This window comes from Pongo pygmaeus, chromosome 13 (genome assembly GCF_028885625.2).
Source record: "Pongo pygmaeus isolate AG05252 chromosome 13, NHGRI_mPonPyg2-v2.0_pri, whole genome shotgun sequence".
Classification (NCBI taxonomy): domain Eukaryota; kingdom Metazoa; phylum Chordata; class Mammalia; order Primates; family Hominidae; genus Pongo; species Pongo pygmaeus.
This window is the reverse complement of record NC_072386.2, coordinates 116,317,753-116,344,565: the sequence shown is the minus strand read 5'-3', so window position 1 is coordinate 116,344,565 and position 26,813 is coordinate 116,317,753. Positions and strand designations below refer to the sequence as shown.

The following is a 26,813-nucleotide window of genomic DNA, read 5'->3' as shown; positions in this document are numbered from 1 at the left end:
GTTGAATGTATTTCAGTGGGAGAATGCTGCTAAATTGAGAGCTTTATGATTATATTACTTTGGCTGTACCCTTCACATTTATTAATTGCAATTGAATGTATTTTTCTTCAGTGGAATTTGGTTAGATATAGTGGCATTGTCAGAATGTTCTTCCCAGCATAGTTTAAATTTCTGGTAAGATTATTTTCAGTGTTTCCCTACCACAATGCTAAGGCAGAAGTATGTAATTTCCTACCTTGAAAGAGGCTGAAAAAGAAATTTATTTATTTTCTATTAGCAAAATGCTGGGATAGGAAGCTGAAGATTAGCAAGAGAAAACTCATTTCAAGAGATGACATCAGTTGTGACTTTCTTTTTTATTGTGGTCTCTGTATGCAGCAGTTGTTAAGTGCATGCTGGGTGGTATTTCTCTAAAGGATCAGTTCACTGATTTTTGAAGGTTGATCAGCCAGTGGCAATATAATCACAAATACATAATTTTAGGTGACTCTTGTTGGAATTTCTTTAGGTAGCACTTAGATGCTAATAATTAATTGAGATTGTAGGTTGTCTTAGTGACCAAAGAATTTACTTTTTAATCCATGCAGCGTATCTTAAAATTTTGTAAAAGAAAAATTGTTCTTTTTAAGATTTGACTAATGTTACAAAGATACAAATCATTTATTTTACTACCCATAAACTGTTTCAGCCCACTGAAGAAAAGCTATGCTAATTTATATAGCTTTGACATTTTATAATTTTCATGATTTTTAGATAAAGGATTTTATATTTAAAACTTTAATAGTCTAGTCTGAGTTCATTTATCTTTAATTTTTGAAATGGGTAGAGTAATTCATAACAGTAATTTTATTCCTGTAATGTAATATTCACTTCAGTTCATTTGTGCATTAAAATTCCTTTAAGACCGTTATTAATGATTTATATAATGAAATGTCATATTAATCACAGAAATTTTCACATTTTATTATTCTCTTCCATGTTAATACTATCTTTATGATCTCTATTAGTGTTTTATATCCTCTAATTTCAATTATAAATCAAGAATATTTTCATGTTTTTGTTGGTATTTGCTTTTCAGGGGTGCCACCTTTAAAATTTTATGACTTTTTCTCTACATATGCAATATAAAACATCTTTATTCATGTAAAGGTAGTTAATTATGTCTTTGTTTATGGTAAACTTTCATTGACAAACTTATAGTTATAATATTTCTTTTCAAGCTCAAAGATTAGAACGACTCCGAAAAGAGAGACAAAACCAGATCAAATGCAAAAATATTCAGTGGAAAGAAAGAAATTCTAAGCAATCAGGTAAATGGAAATGATTTTAATTCTTAATTTGAGATTTATATATTTAGTTTATTATATAAGAACTTTTATTTTTAATTCATCCTTTTAAATCCTCTGGACTTAGATACCTCTTGTGTTTTAAGCTTTGAGGTCTTTCTCTTGTGTGCCTTGACCCTCTGAAGCTATATGTTCTTTAGTTCTTGGCTTTTTGGCCACCTTTCACTCTGGGTCACAGGGATTGATGTGTGCAGGGGACATTTTTTACAAGCTGTCATGTCAGTACTTTTTTCTGATTTTTTTTTTTTTTTTTTTGAGACGGAGTCCCGCTCTGTAACCCAGGCTGGAGTGCAGTGGCGCGAACTCGGCTCACTGCAGGCTCCGCCTCCTGGATTCACGCCATTCTCCTGCCTCAGCCTCTGGAGTAGCTGGGACTACAGGCGCCCGCCACCGCGCCCAGCTGATTTTTTGTATTTTTAGTAGAGACGGGGTTTCACTGTGGTCTCGATCTCCTGACCTCGTGATCCGCCCACCTCGGCCTCCCAAAGTGCTGGGATTACAGGCGTGAGCCACCGCGCCCGGCTTTTTCTGATTTTTTAAAAAAATATAGGCCAAGGAGTACCCTATGATTTGATTTTTTTTTTTTTTTTTTTTTGAGATGGAGTTTCACTCTTTTTGCCCAGGCTGGAGTGCAATGGCACGGTCTTGGCTCACTGCAACCTCTGCCTCCCGGGTTCAAGCGATTCTCCTGCCTCAGCCTCCTCAGTAGCTGGGATTATAGGCGCATGCCACCACACCTGGCTAATTTTGTATTTTTAGTAGAGATGGGATTTCACCATGTTGGCCAGGCTGGTCTTGAACTCCTGACCTCCAGTAATCCACCCACCATGGCCTCCCGAGGTGCTGGGATTACAGGCATGAGCCACTGTGCCCAGCCGATTTTTTTTTTTTTGAGACGGAGTCTTGCTGTGTCACCCAGGCTGGAGTGCAGTGGTGCCATCTCGGCTCACTGCAACCTCTGCCTCCCTGGTTCAAGCGATTCTCCTGCCTCAGCCTCCCAAGTAGCTGGGACTATAGGTGCGCACCACCATGCTTGGCTAAGTTTTGTATTTTTAGTAGAGATGGAGTTTCACCATGCCAGGCTGTTCTTGAACTCCTGACCTCAAGTGATCCACTTGCCTTGGCTTCCCAAAGTGCTGGGATTATAAGTGTGAGCCCCTGCGCCCAGCCCGTGATATTTTGGATGAGCTTCTAGGTTACAGATTTCTCTTGGCAGTTCCAACCTAGACTTTCCCTTGCCCCATTAGTGGGCCTAGTAACGGTCTTTTTTGCATATATGCAAATTCTTTTCCCTTAGTATAAAAACCATTATGTTGCTGGTATTATTAGCATTTGCTGTATATTTTCGTATAGTATGTGTATAAAGGCTGGCTATATTATATACTTTCAAAGCTTCAGTCTCAGCAAGAAAAGACTTGGGGAGAAAAACAATTTCAGAAATAAAATGCTATTAAAATATTTTATAGTGGTTATATCATGTTTCCTAGACTTTCTCTTTTTTTTCTCCTTCAAAAGAAATATCTGCAGTCTGTCTTCTGTATCCTCCCAGCACCTCCCAATATCATATTGGCATGTAATAGACGCCTAATAAATATTTGTGAATTGGCTCCATTGTTACACAATAATTATAAGACTAATAATATTAAGGTTTATTATACTAATAGCAGCCTCTACCTGGTGCTCTACTAGGTACTTTACATACATTATCTCTATTGCAGTGATCTTGCAAGGTGTAGGTATCGTTGCTATTGTTTACAGATAAGACAAAGGCTCAGGGATTTGATGAACTTGCCAAAGTTATCCAACATGGAGGGTAGTGTGATAATGAGATGTTTTGTGTCCAGCTCTGCCTGCACATAAAGGCCAGTCTCTCTGCACTAAATCACTCTGTAAAGTGCTTCTTGATTTCTCATACTATGATTATAAACTCAAGTATCCTTAGTAGGTGTAATTTTCTTCATGACTGCTACTAAGTGATGACTGTGTAGAACCAGAAGTCCCAATTACTTGTTTTTCTTCCTTATATCTCATTCTGACTTCCTTGAATGCAGTAGTTCTTCTTGAATTTCTCTTTAGTTTTACTCTGAATACTTTCAAAATCTCACTAGGCTAGCCCCTTCTGTTGATCCAGTTAATGTTTCTCTTTGTTGTATTTAATACAAGCTGAAAATACTTTATATCACTTATCTTATTCACTTTCTTCAAATTTTTTATATATCTTAATGCAGTTCTTATTAATCTCTTCTTGATCAATGAATACAGAGCCAGTTTATTTAAGCTCCTCTGTCTCTCCAGCCACCCTTTATTTGCCTTCTTCACTTCCATAGCTTAAAAAATTATAAATAAAACGTACAGTGAGGCCAGGCACTGTGGCTCACACCTGTAATCCCAACACTTTTGGAGGCCAAGGTGGCAGATCACTTGAGGCCAGGAGTTTGAGGCCAGCCTGGCTAACATAGTGAAACCATTTCTACTAAAAATACAAAAAATTAGCCAGGAGGCAGGCAGATCACTTGAGGTCAGGAGTTTTGAGACCAGCCTGGCCAACATGGCGAAACCCTGTCTCAACTAAAAATATAAGAATTAGCTGGGCATGGTGGTGTGCGCCTGTAATTCTAGCTACTCAGGAGGCGGAGGCATGAGAATTGCTTGAACCTGGGAGGCAGAGGTTGCAGAGAGTTAAAATCGCGCCAGTGCACTTCAGCCTGGGCAACAGAGCGAGACTGTGTCTCAAACCCAAAAATACGATGAATAGAGTACATCAAATATAGGTGCATCAGTCCCTTTTACAATGTGAGAAGTAAGTTCTTCAGCTTAAATTTTGATACATCTAATAAATAGAGGATTTTGTTTGCTCCCCTACTTATTTTTTAAAGTCTAATCTACTTTAATTTTTGTTCATTATTTCACAGAATATGCTGGAGAAATAGTTATGTCACCTTTTGCTTTCATTTGTAACCATACTGTCCACTGTAGACATGTACTTCTTATACTTCTCTCCTTCAGTTTCCTTCTCTCTCTTTTCTGTGTCTCACGGATTTTGATAATTGAGCCTGTGGTCTTCTGGAGAAGCTCTTCAATGTGTATGTTCATGCTTGAACTGTTATTCCCTGATTCTGGCCAGACCAGCAGCCTGCCTGGTAGTCATTCCTGATGGTTGGAGTGAAACTCATCAATGCACAAAAGAATGTCTTTGGATTCTCCCTTAGGCTGGGTCCTATCATTAAACCACAGCTTGGCACTCTGGGTGTATTGAAGCGTGCTAGAAAAGTGGAATCAGCAGTCCACTAAACATCTACCTGGCAAACTGAGCAGCCATCCTGTTTTTATACATCTCCCACAAACGTACTCTCTCAGCAAGAAATGCCACATCTAAATCTTTTTGATCTTTATTGAGAATTTTGGATGGGTAATTATTTATTCATTCCCTCATTTTAAGAATTGGGGGTCTCACTGTGTTGCCCAGGCTGGCCTCAAACTCTGGATTCAAGTGCCTCAACCTCCTGAGGAGCTAGGACTACAGGCACATGCCACCATACCCAACTTCATTCCCTCATTCTTTTTCTATTATTTATGCTTTGCTAAAATCCTTTCATTTGTTTTTCTTATCTTTGTTTTATTTCATTCCCCATTAGAAGAATCATCATTCTAAATAGGATGACCACCCTGGAAGTATTCTTCTTCCACAATTATTCTGTCAACATCCAGTTTATCCTTTAAGATACAGCATAAGGGCAGCCTTTTCATAGAGGAGATAGAGGATTTGTGGAGACCATCTAGTCCATACCTCAGTTCTTTATGAACTTACTGATCCATGTGCCATGAGACCACGTGATAAATGAAATACCTTAGAGTAAGATCCTTGTAATATTCCTGTAACTAAAACTGCATGGATAGATAAGAAGATGGTGTCATCAGAAGTGTGCTTTGTTAGGAATAATGTCATATTAAGATCCAAATATCTTTAATTTTATTATTTTAAAATGGTATTGGTATTTTATTCTCTACATAATTAGTTATTACCCTTACTTATTGAATCATTTAACAAGTATTTCTTTCATAACTCCTGTGTGCCTAATAATTCTGTGCTGAGTGCTAGGAGGACTACATGAATCCTCTCCTCAAGAAGTTCGAAGTCTAATTGGCAAATAAGGCTTCGTATGCATGAAGTTAAATAATAATGCAAAACAACAATGTAGCTTATTTCTATCAATTATTTACATGTACCTGAAGTTTTATGTAACTTCTATTATTGGTTTCTTAAGTAATGATTCCCAAATACAATGGAGGTATAAAAATCAGAAATGCATCCAAAAGTGCATGTTATAATAACATTCCCTATAAATTTCTAGGCCTCACCTGTGGAATTCTTGATTTAGTAGATAGGGGTTGGGGCCCACGAAGTTATGTTTTTTTGTTTATTTGTTTTTTTTTTTTGTTTTTGAGCAACAAGGCTGTTTATTTCACCTGGGTATAGGCGGGCTGAGTCCGAAAAGAGAGTCAGCAAAGGGTGGTGGGATTATCATTAGTTCTTATAGGTTTTGAGATAGGCGGTGGAGTTAAGAGCAATGTTTTGGGGGCAGGGGGTTGTTTTCACAAAGTGCATTCTCAAGGGTGGGGAGAATTACAAAGAACTTTCTTAAGGGTAAGTTACGGTTTTCAAAAGGTCCCTGGGTGATTCTGATGAGTAATCAGCTCAGGGCATATAGTATGTTAGCCACTAAGTTTATTTATTTCTTTTTTGTTTGTTTGTTTTTGAGACAGAGTCTCCTTTTGTCACCCAGGATGGATGGAGTGCAGTGGCACAGTTTTGGCTCACTGTGACATCCGCCTCTGGGGTTCACACAATTCTTGTGCCTCAGCCTCCCTAGTGGCTAGGATTACAGGCGTGTGCCACCATGCTTGGCTAATTTTTTAAAAAACATTTTTAGTAGAGGCAGGGTTTTGTCATGTTGGCCAGGCTGATCTTGAACTCCTGGCCACATGTGATCCGCCCGCCTCGGCCTCCCAAAGTGCTGGGATTACAGGTGTGAGCCACTGTGCCTGGCCTATTTCATCTTCATTCAAAGCCAGTAAATTAGCTGTTAGTATGTCTCTTTTACAGGTGAGAAAACTGGTGCTCAGAGGCCAAATAATTTTCCCAAGTTACTTATAAGTAGTAAGTGGTGAAGCCAGAATTCACCTCCTGGACAGTTTGACCCCAAAGACTTTAGTCTTTCTACCCTGCTCTGCTCCCTCCCATATCATTGGCAGAAAGGAGCTGCTTCTGAAGCTTTGGATATTGAGAAGTCTTTGGTGTTCTCTTGTTCCGTTTTTTTTTCTTTTTTTTGTTTTTTGAGAGTGAGTCTTGCTCTGTCGCCCAGGCTGGAGTGCAGTGGCACGATCTCTGCTCACTGCAGCTTCCGCCTCCCAGATCAAATGATTCTCCTGCCTCAGCCTCCCAAGTAGCTGGGATTACAGGCATCTGCCACCATGCCTGGCTAATTTTTGTATTTTTAGTAGAGACGGGGTTTTACCATGTTGGCCAGTCTGGTCTCAAACTCCTGACCTCAGGTGATCCGCCTGCCTTGGCCTCCTGAAGTGCTGGGATTACAGGTGTGAGCCACCGTCCTAGCTGTCTTATTCCTTTCCTTCTCTGTCAGCTATGGCCAGAGTTTGGGGAAGTTGCCAAACCCTCTATGTTAAAAAAAAAAAAAAAAAATTCAGGTCCAGTGGCTCATGCCTGTAATCCTAGCACTTCGAGAGGCCAAGGCAGGAGGATCACTTGAGCCCAAGAGTTCGAGGCCAGCCCTAGCAACATAGTGAGATCCCATCTGTACACACACACACACACACACACACACAATTACATAATTAGCTGGGCATGGTGGCATGCATCACATCTGTACACACACACACACACACACACACACAATTACACACACACACACACACACACACAATTACATAATTAGCTGGGCATGGTGGCATGCTCCTGTAGTCCCAGCTACTGAGAAGGTTGAGATGGGAGGATCACTTGAGCCCAGGACGTCAAGGCTGCAGTGAGCCACAGCACTCCAGCCTGGGCAACAGAGGGTGACCCTATCTCAAAAAGCAAAAAAAGAAATTGTGTAGAAAAAAAACTAAAAATGAAAATAAGCTACCAGTAATCTCACATCTAGAGGCAACTGCTGTTGTTACCATTTTGATGTATTTATTTTAGATTTCATTTATACATGTGAGTATATATATTTTAAACTATTCAATATTTAATATAAAAATATGTAGATATATATTTTGACACAGGGTCTCGCTCTGTCACCTGAGCTGGAGTGCAGTGGCATGATCATGACTCACTGCAGCCTTGACCTCCTGGGCCCAAGCAATCCTCCTGCCTCAGTTTCCCAAGTAACTATGCCACACGGGTGCATGCTACCATGCCTGGCCAATTTTTACAATATTTTTTAGATGGGGGGTCTCCCTGTGTTGCCAAGGTTGGTCTTAAACTCCTTGACTCAAGCAATCCTCCTGCCTTGGCCTCCCAAAGTGCTGGGATTACAGGTGTGAGCCACCGTGCCCAACCTCAAATCATATTTCATATGATCTTTTTTGTATTTTTTGTGCATACAAGTAGTTCATAAAGATAAAATGTTGTGGTTATCTCCATATAGATCCCGCACTTTTACATTTCTTATTAACATTATTTCCACATATTTTGTGTTACCATTATATTTTTATTTTGTTTTTTTGAGATGGAGTCTCGCTCTGTCGCCAAGGCTGGATTGCAGTGGCACGACCTCGGCTCACTGTAACCTCCACCTCCCGTGTTTGAGCTATTCTCATGCCACAGCCTCCTGAATAGCTGGAACAACAGGCACATGCCACCACACCTGGCTAATTTTTGTATTTTTAGTAGAGACGGGGTTTCACCATGTTGGCCAGGCTGGTCTCAAACTCCTGACCTCAAGTAATCTTCTTGCCTTGGCCTCCCAAAGTGCTGGGATTACAGGCATGAGCCACCACGCCCAGCCTACCATGATAAATAGGACATTCTTCCTCATACCTTTGTTATTGGTCTTTTGTAAATAAATCTGTTATTTTATTTTTATTTTTATTTATTTTTTTTGAGACGGAGTTTTACTCTTATTGCCCAGGCTGGAGTGCAGTAGCATGATCTCGGCTCACTGCAACCTTTGCCTCCAAGGTTCAAGTGATTCTCCTGCCTCAGTCCTCCAAGAAGCTGGGATTACAGGTGCCCGCCACCATGCCCGGCTAATTTTTGTATTTTTGGTAGAGACGGAGTTTCACCATGTTGGCCAGGCTGGTCTCGAACTCCTGACATCAGGTAATCCACCCACCTCGGCCTCCCAGAGTGCTGGGATTACAGGTGTGAGCCACCGCACCTGGCCGAAATCTATTATTTTAATATATTTGTTTTGTATCCCGCTGCTCCCTAAATCCTTATAGTTCTAATATGTTCCATGCATAAGTTCTAATACACATTCTCATCTTCTGAATGCTATAGTGTGTGCTTTTTCATAAAGCTGATGATAATTAAATTTCCAGGCTATTAATTTTTTTAGTTTTGTGTTTGTTGGTGAAGTCCAACTGTTTATATTGGTTAATTGGTTTATATTGCAACTGTTTAGTTGCAAATAACAAAAAGCAACTTGAAGGAGGGCTTTCAAGAAGTATAGTCTGCCTGATGAATGGTTTGGAACCAGAAGGAAGGGCTCTCATGACTTCCCCCATCTTGTCTTGGCTTCTTTCTGCCCATCTGCTCTCTCTGTCCTCCCTTCCTATACCCTACCCCAGCAACTTTTTCTGCTTCTCTGGTCCAGAGTTATTCATTCAACAGATATTTATTATTAAAAAATAATAAATTATTCCTTCAACAAATAGTGAACAAGACAAAGTCCTTGTCTTCATGGGGCTTATATTCGATTGGGGGTAGATAAACAGTAAACATGATATGCCAGAATGGATAAATGGCATGGAGAAGAATATAGCCAGGTAAGAGGGATAAGGAATGCTAGGCAGAGAATTTTGCTATTTTGTGTAGGGTGGCCAAGGAAGGGCTCATTAGGAAGGTACTGTTTGAGCAGAGATCTAAAGGAAGTGGAGGAGTGAGTCATGCATATATCGGGGGTGAGTGTTCTAAGAGGAGGAAATAGCAAGTGCAAAGATTCTGAGGCAGAAATGTGCCTGGTGTATTCAAAAAATGGAATAACAAGGAAGGATGCCTGTTGGTTAGAGCACAGTAAGCACGGGAATAGTGGGATCAGAGAAGTCAGTAGTGGGGTTCCTAGTTACGGAGGGTCTGGTAAGGAATTGTATTTTTTTCTCTGAGGTGATTTGATCAGAGTAGTGATGTGATATGTGACTTCTTTTCCCCCAGTTTAAATTTCCTTAAAAAAAAACCTTTTTATTGTAGAAAATTTCAGACATACACAGAAGTAGAGAGAATGGTTTAATGAACTCCCTTCACTCATCTGCCAGCTTCAACAATGAACAGTACATGGCTGGTCCTGTTTGATTTATACATTTTACTACCAGCCCTCCCAGATTATTTCTAAGCAAATCCCAGCTACTATACAATTTCATACCTAAATACTTTGTATTTTTAACACATAATAAAACTGTGGCACTACTACTCTCCAAAAAACTAATATTATTTTAATATTCTTTATATCGTTTAAAATTATTTATGTTAATTATTATAAAGAAATGTTTAATAATTACATTGAAAAACATTTAAAATAATTTCATTATAAAGAAAAATTTTATTTTCATTTTTATTTTTTTTAAGATGGAGTCTCGCTCTGTCGCCCAGGCTGGAGTGCAGTGGCACGATCTCGGCTCACTGCAAGCTCCGCCTCCTGGGTTCACGCCATTCACCTGCCTCAGCCTCTCGAGTAGCTGGGACTACAGGCGCCCGCCACCACGCCTGGCTAATTTTTTGTATTTTTGGTAGAGACAGGGTTTCACCCTCTTAGCCAGTGTGGTCTCGATCTCCTGACCTCGTGATCCACCCACCTCAGCCTTCCAAAGTGCTGGGATTACAGGCGTGAGCCACCGTGCCTGGTCAGAAAAAAAATTTTTGTTTTGAAACAGGGTCTTGCACTCTCACCAGGGCTAGAATGCAGTGGCGTGAACATGGCTCACTACAACCTCAACCTCCTGGGCTCAAGTGATTCTTCCTCCTCAGCCTCCCAAGCAGCTGGGACTACAGGCACATGTCACCATTCCTGGCTAATTTTTGCATTTTTTGTAGAGATGGGATTTTGCCATGTTGGCCAGCTGGTCTTGAACTCCTGGGCTCAAGTGATCTGCCTATCTTGGCCTCCCGAAGTGCTGGAATTACAGTCGTGAGCCACAGTGCCTGGCCAAGAAATAATTATTTAATATTATTAAATATCCAATTATTGTTCATATTTCCCTAATCATCTCAAATTTTTCTTTTTTCTCTATTGGTTTGTTCATGTTTGGATCTAAGATCCATCTACTACTTTGGTTAATGTCTCATTTTTTAATCTATATCTTCTCTTTCACTTTTTTCTTATAATTTATTTGTTGAAGAAATTGGGTCATTTGCTGGGTAACAAAGTTATTTAAAATAATTCCCTTCTTTGTAGTTAATCTGCCAAGTCATTATTATACTTAGGTTCATGTATTTCATTTTGCCTTTGTTTTTAGAGGTTATGCTTTTAATTTTCTTTTATAATTATTTAAAACATTGACATGGCTTCAAAGTCAGAAACATAAAGCAAGATAAAGTCAGAGAAATCTAGCTTCACTTTCTGTTCCCTTCACTCTTTTATAGTCATTTTTAAAAAGGTTTTTTGTCCATTTAAAACTATATATAAGCATATTTATATTTATATCCCCTTTTTATATTAAAGATAGCATACTATACATACTGTTTTGTACAATACTTTTTTCATTTAGTAATATATTCCGAGGATTTTTCTGGAGCAATATATAGAGATAAGCTTCATTCCATTTACAGCTGCATAATACTCTGTGATACGGATGTACCAGTGCCAACCCATGCCCCGGTGAGGGATGTTTGTTTGTTTTCAGGCTTTGCTTTTGCAAATGGCACTGCAGGGAATAGTTTTATGCATATTTTTTAAAGTTTTGTTTTACCAATGTATCTAAGTGGTATTGTTAGGTCAGAGGGTAAATGAAGATGTGATTTTCCTTGATCTTCCGAATTCCCTCTCATAGGACTTTCGCTGTTTCATGCTCCCACAGGTAACATATAGAGTGTCTATGTCCTCAGAGCCTCAAATCTTTAGATTTTTGCCAATCTGATGAAATGTAGTTTTAATTTGCATATCTCTTATGAATGTGGTTGAGAATATTTGCATTTAAGAGCTGTTTACATTTCTTTTTCTATGAACATTTCATATTTTTGTCTTATTTTTCTATGTGTGTTGTTCAGTGTCTACTTTTAGAATATTTACATATTAGGAATATTGACCTTTATTCTTTCCTAATTTATCATTTGTCTTTTTATTTTTTTTCCCATACAAAAGTGTTTTCTTTTCATGTGGTCAGATTTATCAATTTTTCTCCTCATTCTGAAGTTTGTAACTTGTATTTTAAAAGACTCATATTGGCAGCTGTGTCGGGAAGAAACAAGGGTTGGGGTGAGGAGGCAAGGGCAGAAACAGTAAAGCGGGTTTTAAGGTGATGATAATACAGCGTTGCTAGCGGTTGCCACGGTTCTGAATAGCTTTTGAAGTGTTGATTCATGGGTAAGATGTGAGAAGTCAGGATGACTCCCAAGTTTTTGGCCTAATAGAACTGAATTGCCATTAACTGAGGAGACTGTGGGAGTGGGAGCTTTGGGGAAAGATCAAGAGTTTGGTTACGGATAGGTAACACTTGAGGTGCCTGGTGGACATCCAAGTGAAAGTGTCTGGTAGAAAGTTGGATGTCTATAATTTCAGGGAGTGTTTAGGGTTAGAAATAATCATTGAGAGGTACTAGCATGTAGAAGGTATTTACTTGGGGTTTCCCTTTTTATTTATTTACTTTTTTTGAGGTATGCTTTACATATAGTGAAACGTACAGATATTAAATGTACAGCTCAGTGACTTTTGACAGACATATACATTTATATGCATATATAAGCATATATAAGCATCCCAGACAAGGGATGCATATATAAGCATCCCAGACAAGTATAGAGCAATTCTGTCACCTCAAAGAAGTTCCCTGGTGCCCCTTTTTAGTCATTTCACTCCCCAGAGGCAAGCATTGTTCTGATTTATGTCACCACAATTTAGTTTTGCCTCTTATAGATGGTATTTAAAAGCATTTGACTGGATGAGATCACCAGTGGTGTGAATGTAGATTGAGAAGAGGTCCAAGTGCTGTGCCTTGGGAAATGCCAGTGATTCAAGGGGGAAATGAGATGAATCAGCAGAGGGACCGAGAAGAAGTAGCCTGAGAGACAGTATAAAAGCCAGATAGAGTGGAGTCCTGGGGAGCAAGTGAAAAAAGTGTTAAAACAGGAGGGAGTGAGGAACCGTGTCAAATGCTGCCAAGACATCTTGTAAGATGAGGATTAAAAATTGACCAACAGATTTAGCAACAAAGGGATAATTGGTGACCTGGATAAAAGCTGCTTTGGTGGAGTAGTGTGGCCTGAATATGCCTGCTTGGAGTGGATTTGATTGAATGGAAGTGGAGGGACTGGACAGGAAGAATATAGACAGACATTTTAAGAAGCAGAAAAATACGGTAGTAACCAGAAGGGAGGGAGTATGGGATAGAGAGTGGATTTTTCTTTTTTTAAATGAGCAGTGTTTCAGTACTGTGTGCTGATGTGACTAATTCAGTAAGAGAAAAATTGACAGTGGAAGAGAGAGAAGAGAATTGCTGGAGAGCTGTTCATGAGTTGGTAAGAGGGATGGGATCTAGTGCACAAGGGAAGGGCTGGCCTAAGGTAAGGGTAGAGGGAGTTCATCCATGGTAATAGGAGGACAGGCAGATAGAAGAGCAGATGAGAGCATGCAAAAGTTCTCTTTGGTTGTTTCTATTCTCCAAGCCTCGACAAAGGAGGAAGAGGGGAGGAGGTGTTAGGTTGAGGAGAGAGGTCTGAGTGTGAATGTCTGAGAATGAAAGGGTTAATCATAGCATCACATTTCACCTAACCCTATTGGTAACAGCTGTGTGAAGTCTATACATTACTTATGTTTGGGATTCCTCAGTTTCTTCATGGAGCTAGTAGTAACATCTCTCTTAGGATCTGTGAAGACTGTGACTGTGCCAGGTGAGGAAAATACCTAGTATTGATCCTGGCTCATAATAGATGCTTAATAAAGGATCATTTCTTTACCAATTGTAACCATGAAACTGGTAATAGATTACAGGTAGAAAAGTACTTCCCATATTTAAAATATTACTTGAATTGAATTATAGTCTAATTCCTCTTCAAATCTGTGTTTAGTATGTTGATTATGTCGAACTCCTGTGCTCAAGTGGTCCTCCCACCTTGCCTTTCCAAAGTGCTGGGATTACAGGTTTGAACCACGGTGCCCAGCTGCAGTTACATTTTTCTTTTGAAAGTTCTAAATGACTGTTTCGGAGTTCTGTTCTCTCTCGGTTTAATTTGACTATGCTAAAGTGGAATGGGGTTGAACATGTCTATTGCAGATTTTAAAGTCTCAGATTGATTTATTTAAAAACTTTAAGTGTGGACATTTCCTCATAGCCACTTATCATCTAGCTACTCCCACCTTGATTGATATTCCAATTGATTTAGAGAATTAAATGATCTTTAAAAAGTTACAGAACTTGTCTTGGTTCACTAATGAATAAGAACTGAAGATTCAGATTTAATAATTTTAATCTGAATTATTTCAATCATTCCATTCATGCAACAAAATTTATTCAGTGTCTACCTTGTTCATTAGTGCCCTAATGTATAAGAGCCTTGGTCAGGTGCAAATTCTAGTTCTGTTACTTATTAGCTGTGTGGTCCAGGGCTAATCAAAATATTCTAAGCTTGTTTCCACATTGACAAATCTGAGATAACGCTACTATCTACCTCATAGGCTTGTTATGAGGATTAAATGAGATATATTGACTTGCTAAATAAATGTTAGCTACTGTTACTACACTGGATCTTAGCCAGAAGGCCGAGCAGCAATAAATGTTAGCTACTGTTATTATAAATATCCTTTCTCTTTTTCTCCTCTTCATCTTTGGCATCAAGAGTTTGTGCAAGGTGCAACTGGAGAGTGTTAGAGGATTAATATGTAGATCTTGACCTTGAAGAAATAGAATTCCAAAATCACATAATATTACAGGCAGGAGGGATCTTTGAGATTTTCTAGTTTGACAAGCCCAGGGAGGTTTAGAGAAGTGTCCACTGTCACATAGCTTGCTGTTAGTAGCAAAGCTGGGCCAAAGCTCAGGTCTCCTGGATGTGAGTGCTCTTCTTATAAAATGGCTCCTTTGTTACTTTGTCTGATTCTCCCCCCTCCCTTAACCCCTTCGCTTTCCAAATTGACTATCCTGGTCTGCACGTTCTTCTGTGCTCTGCCTTTTCAGTGCACAGTATATTGTGGGGCTTTCTGCATGCATCCAACCTGAACATGTCTCTGGATGCTCCTTCCTTAAGGTTCTAAGGAAGACTTTTTAGGGAAGGTGGACAAGTTGTCTCTGTGTAATCACAAAGGTGTTTTTCTTCCTCTTGTATCACAGCCCAGGAGTTAAAGTCACTGTTTGAAAAAAAATCTCTCAAAGAGAAGCCTCCAATTTCTGGGAAGCAGTCAATATTATCTGTACGCCTAGAACAGTGCCCTCTGCAGCTGAATAACCCTTTTAACGAGTATTCCAAATTTGATGGCAAGGTAAGTAAAAATGAGACTTTGTCCTTTTAAGTAAAACTGTAATTGAGTGGAGTTGTTGTTGGTATTATTATTAGATTTAGGGTTTCAGAAATGCTTCGTAGAATATCAGTTGACAATTATAGAATGTCACTTAATTTTCTAAGACTTGATGTAAAGGTATGAATTTGGGTTCAGTGTAGTTTCCACAGTAATATATTTGGGAGGATTAAAACAAAAACAGTCCTGTGCTCTTTCATTCTCTCTTTCTCTGTGTATAGATATCTCAGGACTGTTGTATTTTAATCCTCCCCAACACATATATATATATGTGTATATATATGTATATACATATGTTTATATATATATGAGAGAAAGGGGAGGGGGAGGAAGGGAGAGAGAAATATATATGTGTATATTTTTAATCCATTTTATCTCCTAAGTATACTTGAGAAGTTGGATTAGTTAGATTGTGATTAATCAAGGTCTAATTGTATTGGGAAAGCCTTGAAAGTGGTTCTGGGAGGCAATTTGCATTGTCTTGGCTGATTATTATAAATGTAGAAATTGTTGAGATCTGAGCTTCGTTTCAGAATTCTAGGCTATTGCTTGCATTTCAGTATTTCACTGTAGGGGGATCTTGACACTTGCTATGGAGGCTAACTTTATTTTTTGCCTGTTCTTGCTAACAGTTTGCTGTTATAAAATTAAAGTGTGTTTGTTTTCCTTTTAGAAACATGGCCACTATTTCGGGTGGATCCTAGTTTCATGTGCAGCACCCCTTCCCCAACCCCCTGCCCTCTTGTGTCTCTGTGCTGACCTGAGCAGGGCCTTGTTCAGAAGACAGTAGCGGTTGATTTTTGTATTTATTGCCATGATGTTTGCTGTCTGGCAGTGGTGTGGGGTGCTGAGTGATAGCTCTTTGCCTGGAGGTGTCGTGTATAATTTGTCTTACTTCAACGCCATTACAGTTAATAAACATACAGCTTTTTGCTTATGCTTGCTTTTTTTTTTTTTTTTCCATGAGCTGGTTCTGTCAGTTGTCCTCTTTGAGCAGAGATGTTTTCTCTTCGAAAGACTTTTACTTCCTACAATTCAGCAGATTTCCATAGGTTTCAGTAAGCATGTATGGCCATTGGCACATGAGGTTATTGATGTTTCTGGGGGATAAGAGCAAAATCTAGAAACAAAATGCACAAGTAATATAAAGGTCCTAATATGCTCTGGAAGTTTCCTCCAAAAACCATCTGACAGCACTTTTAGTAAGTTATAGACTGTATTGATGTAAAGCTTCTCTTTCGTCTGCCCTTGCTGCTTTCTCCTGTTTTGTGGAATGTAGCACGGAGAAGGAAGTTCCCCCAGGGGACAGGAATGTCAGCCTCTGGAAAATGGCAAGTTGGACTACATAAGATTTAAAAAAAAATACACAATGATTCGTTTAGACATGGGAGAAGTTATTCTTGGCATTAGGGTAAGCAGTTGGAATTTATTTCCTTCCATTGCCTGATACCATCTCATTGTTTGAGGATGTAATTTCTGGAATAGTTAATGTGTGATAATGTGTTTATATCAAAAAATAGCACAGATCTTTTAAAATACTCTATAATTCTCTTTATACCATAGACTTTATTGTTAATTACTTAGGTTCGGATTTGTCACAAGGTTGTGAACTCTGCTTGGTGTGTATATATCTAACTTCTGAAGTACCAGCGGGAAAATAAAAAGTAAACCATCTCCTTTGTCACAAAGGAATTATTCTCGCTAGATGTGTGTTTACACTGAAGACTCTCAATGCTTTTGTCGTAGCAAGTCTATTTGTAATCCACAAAGGATGTGAGTGCAGAGCAGTCACCATTATGCATTGATTAAGAAAGATTTAGATATTGATAAGTCTATCTTATGTGATGCTATTGTATTATTATCTTACATATTACAATTGCTAAAATACAATTAAACCCTTGTTCTCATCTATTATTTAATATTGATGCATTTGGCAGATATGTAATGAAAATGGCTAATATTTGAAGGATATTGTACTGTACATATTAAATTAGTCTTTATCTTTGTGAAAAGCGTCAATATGATATACAATGACATCTCAATGATTAATAGAGAATTATACTTGAGTCAAGCCTTTTTGTAACCTAGAAATTAAAATGACTATTCAAATAACACCTCAAAATGATCAAATTAGCATTTTGTGATTGCATAATAATGGGATTGTAGTAGTTATAACAGCACCATGGCTGCCTCTAGAGTTAAGATCATGTCAACCCCTTGATAATAAAGCCTTTTCCCTGAGAGTCGACTCTTAATAATTTCCAGATTGATTCCTCCCATAAATCATCTGACGTTCAGCACTAAATTTTTGTTACTGTTGTAACTTAAAATTATTTTATTTTTATTCAGCTCATATTTAAGAAATGAAATGAGTGTCTTGTTTTAACGATTCACTGTCTTGTCATTGGAACGCCATGCTTTTTGCCTCAAATATAAGGGTTTTCTATGTATTTTGATACTCTTTTTTTTTTTTTTTTTACAAAGATTTGTTAAAGCCTCTAAAATATGTACAGCTTTTTTTCCCCCTACAAATATTCACAATGCTTTTCTTGGGAATAACTCTTGCCTTATTTACATAATTAACTGAGTTGCTTAGGTCTCTTGGGCAAATAGTACATAATTGGGGAGAGAAGGGGACAGGGAAGAGTTTGGGGTCTAATTAAATATGCTAAAAAACTACTTAATTATGTATTTCCTCAAGAGACTAACTGCTGTGAGATCTTCCTTAAGATTAAACTAGTGTTAGATTTGAAGAAAGGATTTTGCTTTTGCTATGGCTTTACTATTACATTTTAGTCAAGCAGGCACATATAGTGTTCTTAACAGTTCATGCCAACTGGATTGTTGGTTTTTATGATTCTAAGGGTGAGCATCTCTTAGCTATTGTGCTAAATTAAAGTGAATATTTCCAAGTAATTTTTGGTTCCTGTAGCTGGTTAATAATTTTATAAAAAGCTTTTTAAAATTGTGGTTGGCTAATAATTTTTTAAGGCATGAAATTGAGAGGGAGAGGCTGTACTTAGACATGTGCCTTGGTGTAATTTTGACAATTTTTGGGGTCAGGTTTATCATTTTGATGTTATTTCTTTAGCAAATTGGTGATGCTGTCTGTGATCTGTTTTAGAGTCTGGATTATCAATAACTGTATCATTTGAAAAAAGTTCAAGGTTGATTGCCAAGCAGTTTTAGGGCATGCTTTGGTCAGATGCGCAAAACCAGCCTCAGCCATCTGCCTGAATTCTTAAGCATTGTTGAGAACGGAACCTCTGAATAGCCTCGTTAACAACACAAAACCTCTATTCTAGAGGTTGAGACAATTGGAAAACTTCTGGTGCCAGTCCTTCTGATTTCACTGGATGTGGGAGCTGTTGGTTGTGACAGGAGGTTGCTTTGAGGTGATTGGGGAGTGGGCTTTGCTGAGAGGCAGTAGACATTCAGCACTAATTTAAGTGCCTCAAAATATGTGGATTTTCTGCCCTGTTTCTCCACCTGTTTCAGATTAGGTTATGTTTTAAGAAGGAAATCTAACCCTATCCATTTTATGCCATATCACTTTCTTGAGACTCTTTTGCTAGCACATTATCACTATTCTGGTCAAATTGCATTTGCAGATATTATCCTTAATAGACCATCAGAAGTTCAAGTACCCATTTCCTATCAATACAGTTAGTAATAATAAAAAAAAAGGGACTGATTAGCAAGTTGTGTCACCGCAGTCAGTTTTTTCACCTCTGAAAGGAGATGGGTGTGAGATCCTCACAAGCCTGATGAGACCATCAAATAGGATAATGCTAGGATGAAGCATCTAGCACAGTGAGAGGCAGCGTCGTTTAATAAAAGCGACCTATTCTGTAGTAAAGCCTCCATTCGAATCCCCGTGGCTCCACTTACTGTGTGACTTCAGGCTAGCTACTTAACCTCATGAAGGTTGGGGTTCAGGACACACTACCCCAAAATGTGGCACCTTGGAATATTGAATATCATAAGCTGAAGAAACTTGAGAAATGGCAGGAAGAACTCTGATCTTCCCCTGCCCTTCTCCCCTAAGCAGGTCACAAGGCCCTCATGTGAGACGAGTTCTCCCTCTGCCTGGAGGAAAGGAGCATCCTAATCTCCGAAGATGAATCTTAAAGAATAGTCTTTGCAAAATTTCCCCACAGTTTACAACACTGACTTCCTACCTTTTTCCTATCATATTTTCCACATGACTTTCCGCTTTTCGTCAAACTTAATATAAAAACCCTCAGATTTAACCAACGGTTTCTTGGGTCTTTGTTTTCTTATGATGGCTCTATGTCATGTAAAATTTCGGTTACATAAATCTGTGTGCTTGTCTTTTGTTACTCTGTTTCTTGTTACAGGGGCCTCAGCCAAGCATTTATAAGGGTAGAAGGAAAAAATGCTTCTTCTCTACAAGTTCCAGTCCTGATCTGTGAAAGAAATGATGACAGTGTATCTTCCTCAGGAGGATGAAATGAGCAGGACGTGTTTAGCAGGACGTGTAGCACATAGGAAACACTCAACAAATATCCCACTTCTGCTGCTTTCTCTTTGTAAAGGGGTAACACAGGGCACTGACGATGGGGCAGTGACGATGTCTCTCCCACGTACTTCGTTATGTGGTTGACAGGATTGAGTGAGAGGGAATGTGTTTTTAAAAGCCAGGATTTTAGAATAATGTCGTAAAGAAGAAGTTCAGCAGAGTGGGTGAAAACGGTCTGCATGTTGAAGTTCAGGGAGTCCAGTGGGGTTTTGGTCCTTCACTAGGAAGATTGAGACAAGTAATTACTTCCTTTGGGTGGGTTGGGGGATTGGCTATTTTTTTAAACTTTCGGTGAGAAAATGGTTCAATATTGGTGATTGCTTGGCAGTTTCTAAAATGTTAAATATCCTACTTTTTGGGCTTAGCTAAATACTATTTTCTAAATATAAGGGGAATGTTTGACTTGACAAGTGCTTGAAAGAGCAAACCAGTTCTGGTTCATATAGACAACTGTGACTTTGATTGTGTTAACTTGTTAGAAAGTAACCATTTCTCTATTAGAAACTGTTTTAACAGGGAAGCTGCAGAGAGCATGGGGGAAGGGATAATTCATGAGTGCTAATTGCTTGGCTGTTAATTTTCATAAGTGTTGATAGAAGCAGTTCCTTAAATTAAACTTTGTTTAAAATGTATCAGGGGAAATATTCCACAATGTCGAGCCTGAAGTGAAAATTAATATGAATGCTGTGGCAATTAACACATACTGGTTAATAGCTTTTAGCAGCATTTTGGGATGATAGTCCTTAAATACATTTTTGCATGCTGCTCTTGTTTCAGCATTGTTCCAGTCTATGTCTGGATAATTATGAACAAATGTTTTCTACAATCATTGGCATTAAATAGCTCTCTTCAAAGAAAGTCACTTAAAACTTTGCAGAAAAGCATGAAGCCATCGAGAAATGTTGCAAACTCAGAAAAGGTCAGCGAATTGAAATCATGTAAAAAGAAAAATTGCCCTTAGTGGAAAAGGCACCTCATCTGAACTTGGAAAATATGCTATTGTGGGAATGATCCCTTCTAATATGTTAAACTATGTTTGCTTCTGGATCTCTTTCCCAAAGAAAAAAAAAATGTAGCCTGGGCTTTTTATTGTTGGCTATGTTTCTAGAAAGCAGCTTTTACTTAATGCTGCCTGAGCTGAGGCAGTGGCCTTCAGCCTAAGGGTCTTCTGGCCTTACTTCCCTCTCCTTTACCCCCAACCCCTACTCAACTGGTGGGGGTGCGGGGGTAACCATGAGTGAAGAAAGAAGTTGACTGCGTGATACGAAAAGTCCACCACTGCTCCTTTCAGTAAGAGTTCTCCAGGGCTTTGCTTGCTTAGTGCCCAGTAAGAGATAAATCTAGAGTGACTATATTTTGAATTAGGAGCTGTTTGTCTCAGTTGTTCAGTGGCTTCATTTAAATACCTTTGTTTTGTTTTGTTTTGTTTTGAGACAGAGTCTCTCTCTTTTGCCCAGGCTGGAGTGCAGTCGCACCATCTCAGCTCACTGCAGCCCCTGCTTCCCAGGTTCAAGTGATTTCTCCCGCCTCAGCCTCCCGAGTAGCTGGGATTACAGGTGCCTGCCAATACACCTGGCTAATTTTTGAATTTTTAATAGAGGTGGGGTTTCACCATGTTGGCCAGGCTCGTCTCAAACTCCTGACCTCAGGTGATCTGCCCGCCTCGGCCTCCCAAAGTGCTGGGATTACAGGTGTGAGCCACTGCGTCCAACCTACATACTTTTTTTAAAGAAAAGTCTGAATGTGATTTTAGCAGTTATTCTCTTGGCTACTTATCTCTGTGGCTGTATTTTACTAGTCTTCCTTTCATAGATCAGTTTTTGTTAGTCTATTCTATTTCTAAAAGAAGATGGAGATTAGATATTCACTACCATTTACATATTCCGGTATATGGTATAGAAGGGTCGCCGGGCACAGTGGCTCATGCCTGTAACCCCAGCATGTTGGGAGGCTGAGGCGGAAGGATCACTTGAGCCCAGGAGGTTGAGGCTGCAGTGAGCTGTGATTGCACCACTGCACTCCAGCCTAGGTGACAGAGCAAGATTGTGTCTGAAAAAGAAGGATCAGATTCATTAAAGACATCTCTTTGTGAGATTATTTCCCCCTTACCATTATATTAATTCTCTCCTGTTGCTGTTGCTTCATGTTATACTGAAAATCCCAAGGGAAGACATTGGGATTTTTGTCTTGATGGTCAATTCGTAATGAGTTAAATAGGAATCACAACAAAATGTTTTTGGCATTCTACTTCCTCATAGAAGTTAAATCATCTATGCTGAGTTCTTAAAACTAACTTCTTCCACCCTGAGCTCTCTGTTTAGGCCTCATTTCTGCAGTTAGCTGTGAACCTTGCCAGTCTGTGGTGGCTTCCTTTGTTGTGGAGCCGTCTTCTAAAAATTCCATGAGGTAGAATTCACCATTGGCTTAAGGCTTTTCAAAGGAAGGCAGACTCTTGCCATGGAAAGAACATGTTTGTTAGGCTTGGGTTAAAATCTTTTGATCTGAGAGCTAAAGGATGAGTAAGAATTAGCTAAGAAAAGGGGGAGGAGAAAGGAGAAACAGAAGGTCTGAGGCAAGGGGAATTTGGCAATTTTGAGGAACCAAAAGAAAGTTGTGTGACTGGAGCCCTAGGGTGAAGTAGATCGTGGTGAAAGGTGAAGCTCTGGGGGAAGACCAGGTATGACTGATAGAGGTGTTCTCTTTAACCTCATGGCATGGGGAAGCCTTGAACAAGGATTTAAATGGGGAGGTGAGGTAATCAAAGTTGTTTTGAAAAGACCCCTGGGGCTGTGCTGCCCAGTATATCCCTGAGAAGGGTTTGTGAGGATAGAGAAACTAATCAAGACATTTTTTGCAGTGCTCTGGGTGAGAGAGTGGTAACTTGGGCTTGCTTGTTAGGATGAAGATGGAGTGAATGAATTCAAGAGATATTTAGTAGTAGGCAAAAGTGGTAGGATTTGATGATGTATGCAGAGAACAGGGTTAGAAGGGGATTTGAAGGATGATTTCCTGGTCCGTGTCCGGCTTGTGGAGCTGGATGGATAATGAAACCATCCCTGAATTAGGAAGCACTGAAAGAGGGCTTCTCCCTCAAAGAACGAGGCCATGATTTTACTATCTTGAAGACCTCTATCCAGAGAAATCAAATGACAGCCTAGGGTCACCTAGCTGGGCATAGAATCCAGGTGTTCTAATTCTCAGAGATTCTTATTTTCTTATTTTCTTTTCTTTTTTTTTTTTTTTTTGAGACGGAGTCTCTCACCCATTGGCAGCTGTTTTGGACCTGCTGACTACAGATCATAGACTGTTACCATGTCCTTGAAGACACTGTACATCTTTTTGGGAGGTGGGGTATATCCTATTGTCTGGTTTGTGTTTGGGGAATCTGAGGCAGTGCTCTTTGAGGTGAGAGTGGAGCAAAAAGCCTCTTCTTTGTTCTCGCTTGTCAGCCAGCCTTGAAACTGGCTAAGGAATTGCTTTCAGACGTTAGTCACCTTCCAGACACTTCGTCTCCCATCAGTCACTTCCTCTCAGATGACAGGGATGTGCACTCAGATGCCCAGCCTGACTTACCAGGCCATTCAGAGGAGAAAACGATAGGGTAATTTTATTCTTTTATTTTCGAGAGAGTAATTTTAAATGAGGCAGATGTCAGGTGTCATTTAAGACGTGTTGATTGTAATTGTTGGAGGTTAGGGGACTAAGAGGTAAACAACATGGACGTATTTTTGTTACAACGAGATTACTGTTGTTGTACTACCTTTTCACTACCTGATTAATTACCAGGTTAGAAGAGGGAATCTGGTTGGAATGAATATCAAGCACTGAGGTCTAGCCCAGGAGACAATCCTTGTAGGTATGGAGGGGACTAAGGATGGTGTCATTTTACATTCAGCCTTCTCATCCTGGGGTACTTTGCTCTGCATGGTTTGCAGTGGAGAGATTGTCTTCTCCCTCTAAGAACAAGGCCATGATTTTACTATCTTGAAGACCTCTATCCAGAGAAATCAAATGACAGCCTAGGGTCACCTAGCTGGGCATAGAATCCGGGTGTTCTAATTCTCAGAGATTCTTCTTTTCTTTTTTTTTTTTTTTGAGTCAGAGTCTCTGTCGCCCAGGCTGGAGTGCAGTGGTGTGATCTCGGCTCACTGTAACCTCCGCCTCCTGGGTTTAAGCGATTCTCCTACCTCAGCCTCCCAAGTAGCTGGGATTACAGGTGCATGCCACCACGCCCGGCTAATTTTTGTATTTTTAGTAGAGGCGGGGTTTCACCATGTTGGTCAGGCTGGTCTCCAACTCCTGACCAGGTAATCCGCCCCCCTCAGCCTCCCAGAGTGCTGGGATTACAGGTATGAACCACTGTGCCCAGCCGAGATTTTTATTTTCATTAATGACGTTCATACTCACAAAATGGAAACTTGATTTCCAGGACTACTAGGCCATGTGTTAGAAGGAACACTGACAGGGAATCAGAAGACCTGAGTGTTAGTCCTGGCCATGCAGTTCCTTCTGTCTGATGTAGGACAAGTAATCTCTCATCTATGAGCCTTGATTTCTGCATGTTTAGAACCAGGAACGTGGCTTAGATGACCTCTTGGATTCTTTTTGGCTTTAAGATTCCAGAGTTTTGTGATTAGGGAGGTGATTGACATCAGTGAGATGTAGGGGGGTACAAATGGGAAAACTACAACTTTTGAAGAGTTAATCTTTTGTGTATACATTGGAACTTTCCTCTTAATTATCCTAACAGAACAGTGATCTAGGGAGTATTAGCTCCAGTTGAGGGAACAGGCTGAGAGAGAGAAAGTGACGTGCTCAAGGATTCCCCACTAGTGTGTGGCAGAGCTGGTATTCAGCTCCTTTTTCTCCTATTCCAGTACCACAGCTCTTTTTCCTAGACTCTTGCAGTCGTTGTTACGGCGAAAACAAAAACAGTTAACATTTGAAATTTTTTAAAATTTTAAAACAAAAGTTTTTCCTTTAGCAGTGGACTTGAAACCTGACGGACTGGTTTAGATCTTTTTATCAGTTATATGGACTGGGCAAGTTACTGCATCTTGTAAGCCTTAACTTCCTTACATGTTAAAAAAAAAAAAAAAAAAAAGAGATATTGGGACTGGGGAAGGGGAATGCTTTCACACGTAGAATCTGGTGTGTGCTTCACAAATGTTTGTTTATTTCCATTGATTTTTCTCGTGTGCAGAGTGGATTCATTTACACATCTCTATCCATCGAATATATCATTTACTAGACACCCATACTGTACTGGCTCATTGCAAACATTTATTGCATACCAGCTCTGCACCATGCACTGATAAATAAGATGTAGCTGACTGCCCTCGGGGAACTTAAAAGACAAGAGTGGCCATATGGCCATCAAGTGGAGAAACTATACTTCACATGAATGATCGTGCCCAGAGCTGAGGACTGTGACAGTGGTCCATGACATTAGGTGCACCTGACCCAGCAGAGGAACAGAACCACGAACAACAAACCAGAGAGCAAATGTGATGGGCACCGTAGATGAATAGTAGATGAATACTGTCAACCACTCGGATCTGAGCCAGTTTCTTATCCTTGGTGTGTTTGTCCGAATTTCAGTTGTATTCCTACAGGCCAGGGAATTCAGCTTTGGTCACTCTTACAATGAAGCCCAGAATGGTACTCTCCACATAGAAATGTGGAAGTTTTTAAAAATGGCAGTGATAAATTTCAAATGTCATTATTCTTTGAGGCTTGCAACTATATGGCAGTATCATAAGAGCTGTGTTTTATTAGTATTTCCACTTTACTTTCTGTTAAATTGAAGTTTAACACCTAGACAAAGATACATGTAAGAAAGTAAGTTTAGGAAATTTGCAAAATATGCTGCTATGCAACCAAAGATTAAATTGATTTGTTATATGTGCATTTAGCTACAATTCATTTTAATTGTCCATATGAAGTTAAAAAGTATTAGTGTCAGATAAAGATTCATCACCAGAGTGTGATTTAAGGCTGGTGCTGGAGAACGCAGGCATGTGTTCCGGCAGATGTTTGTATAAGGCGCTGTCTTTCCTGACAGCAGTTAAAAAGTATGGTTATAGTAATCAAATTGTGGTGCAGCGACTCAGAGGCTAGGACCAGATTGAATTAAAATAGATATAAGATTTATGAATAGCAATAGCTGTGATAAAATTTCACTGCCTTCTTCAACAGGAAGGACTTCTTCCACTGTGGAAAGAAGAAAATCTAATAACCACTTTTCTAAAACTGTGGTTTTGCTGACTTTCATTTTCTTTTCCTAATTATGGTATCAAAACAATAACTTGCTGGGTTCTTTTTTCAACCATGATGACCTTTTTTTCCTCTTTCTATTTTATTAGGTTTCTAGCTTTAAAACAAGTCTTTTTAAATGATGTTATTATTATTTTAGTTTAGAAACAAAATTCATAAAATCTAGCCTATGAGATTTAAGCCACCTTTTAAGGAAAGTTTTATCATTATTACCATAGCTCCATTTTATTGAGTCTTATTTTGTACCAAGTCCTCTAATGGACTTGATATGTAGCAATTTGTTCAGTCCTCATAACATTCCTTACTATTACTGTGGTACAGAGAAGGAAACTGAAACTTCACGGAAGGGATAAATGATGGCTGGGCTTTGAAGCTAAATTTGTGAGACTCATGGCCTCCTGATGGCATTGTATTAGTTTTTGGTTTTGTTTTGTTTTGTTTTGAAGAGACAGGGTGTTGCTATATTGTCCAGGCGGGTCTCCTGGGCTCAAGTGGTCCTCCTACCTCTACCTCTGTATTAGTTTTAAGTTTATTCTATCCCAGGAATTTATAATACTAAGATCTCTAGTCTTTTTACCACCCAAAGGCTTTGAGATGGTTCTCAGATTGACACAGGAAAAGCATTTCTTTAATATTCATGAAGTACATAATTTAAAATATGGAATACCTCTGTGTACAGTTGATGTTATATTTGAGGAGCCCATTTTTGGTTAGCATTTTAATACTTTTCAAGATATCATTACTGAATTAATGTTAGGGGCA

At 39.2% G+C, this 26,813-nt stretch overlaps 1 protein-coding gene across 7 annotated transcripts in view; it reads left to right on the top strand.

Moving 5' to 3' along the window:
* Positions 1–26,813, top strand: part of MAPKAP1 (MAPK associated protein 1) — a 265,446-nt gene that overhangs the window by 35,121 nt on the left and 203,512 nt on the right. For 6 of the 7 annotated variants that reach the window (XM_063650329.1, XM_063650328.1, XM_054500117.2 and 3 more), the window contains 2 exons: positions 1,221–1,310; positions 15,048–15,196. In XM_063650329.1, the coding sequence (XP_063506399.1) occupies positions 1,221–1,310; positions 15,048–15,196 (239 nt within the window). Of the gene's footprint in view, positions 1–1,220; positions 1,311–13,591; positions 13,612–15,047; positions 15,197–26,813 lie in introns of those variants that run through there. The other variant, XM_054500118.2, reaches the window with a different exon arrangement.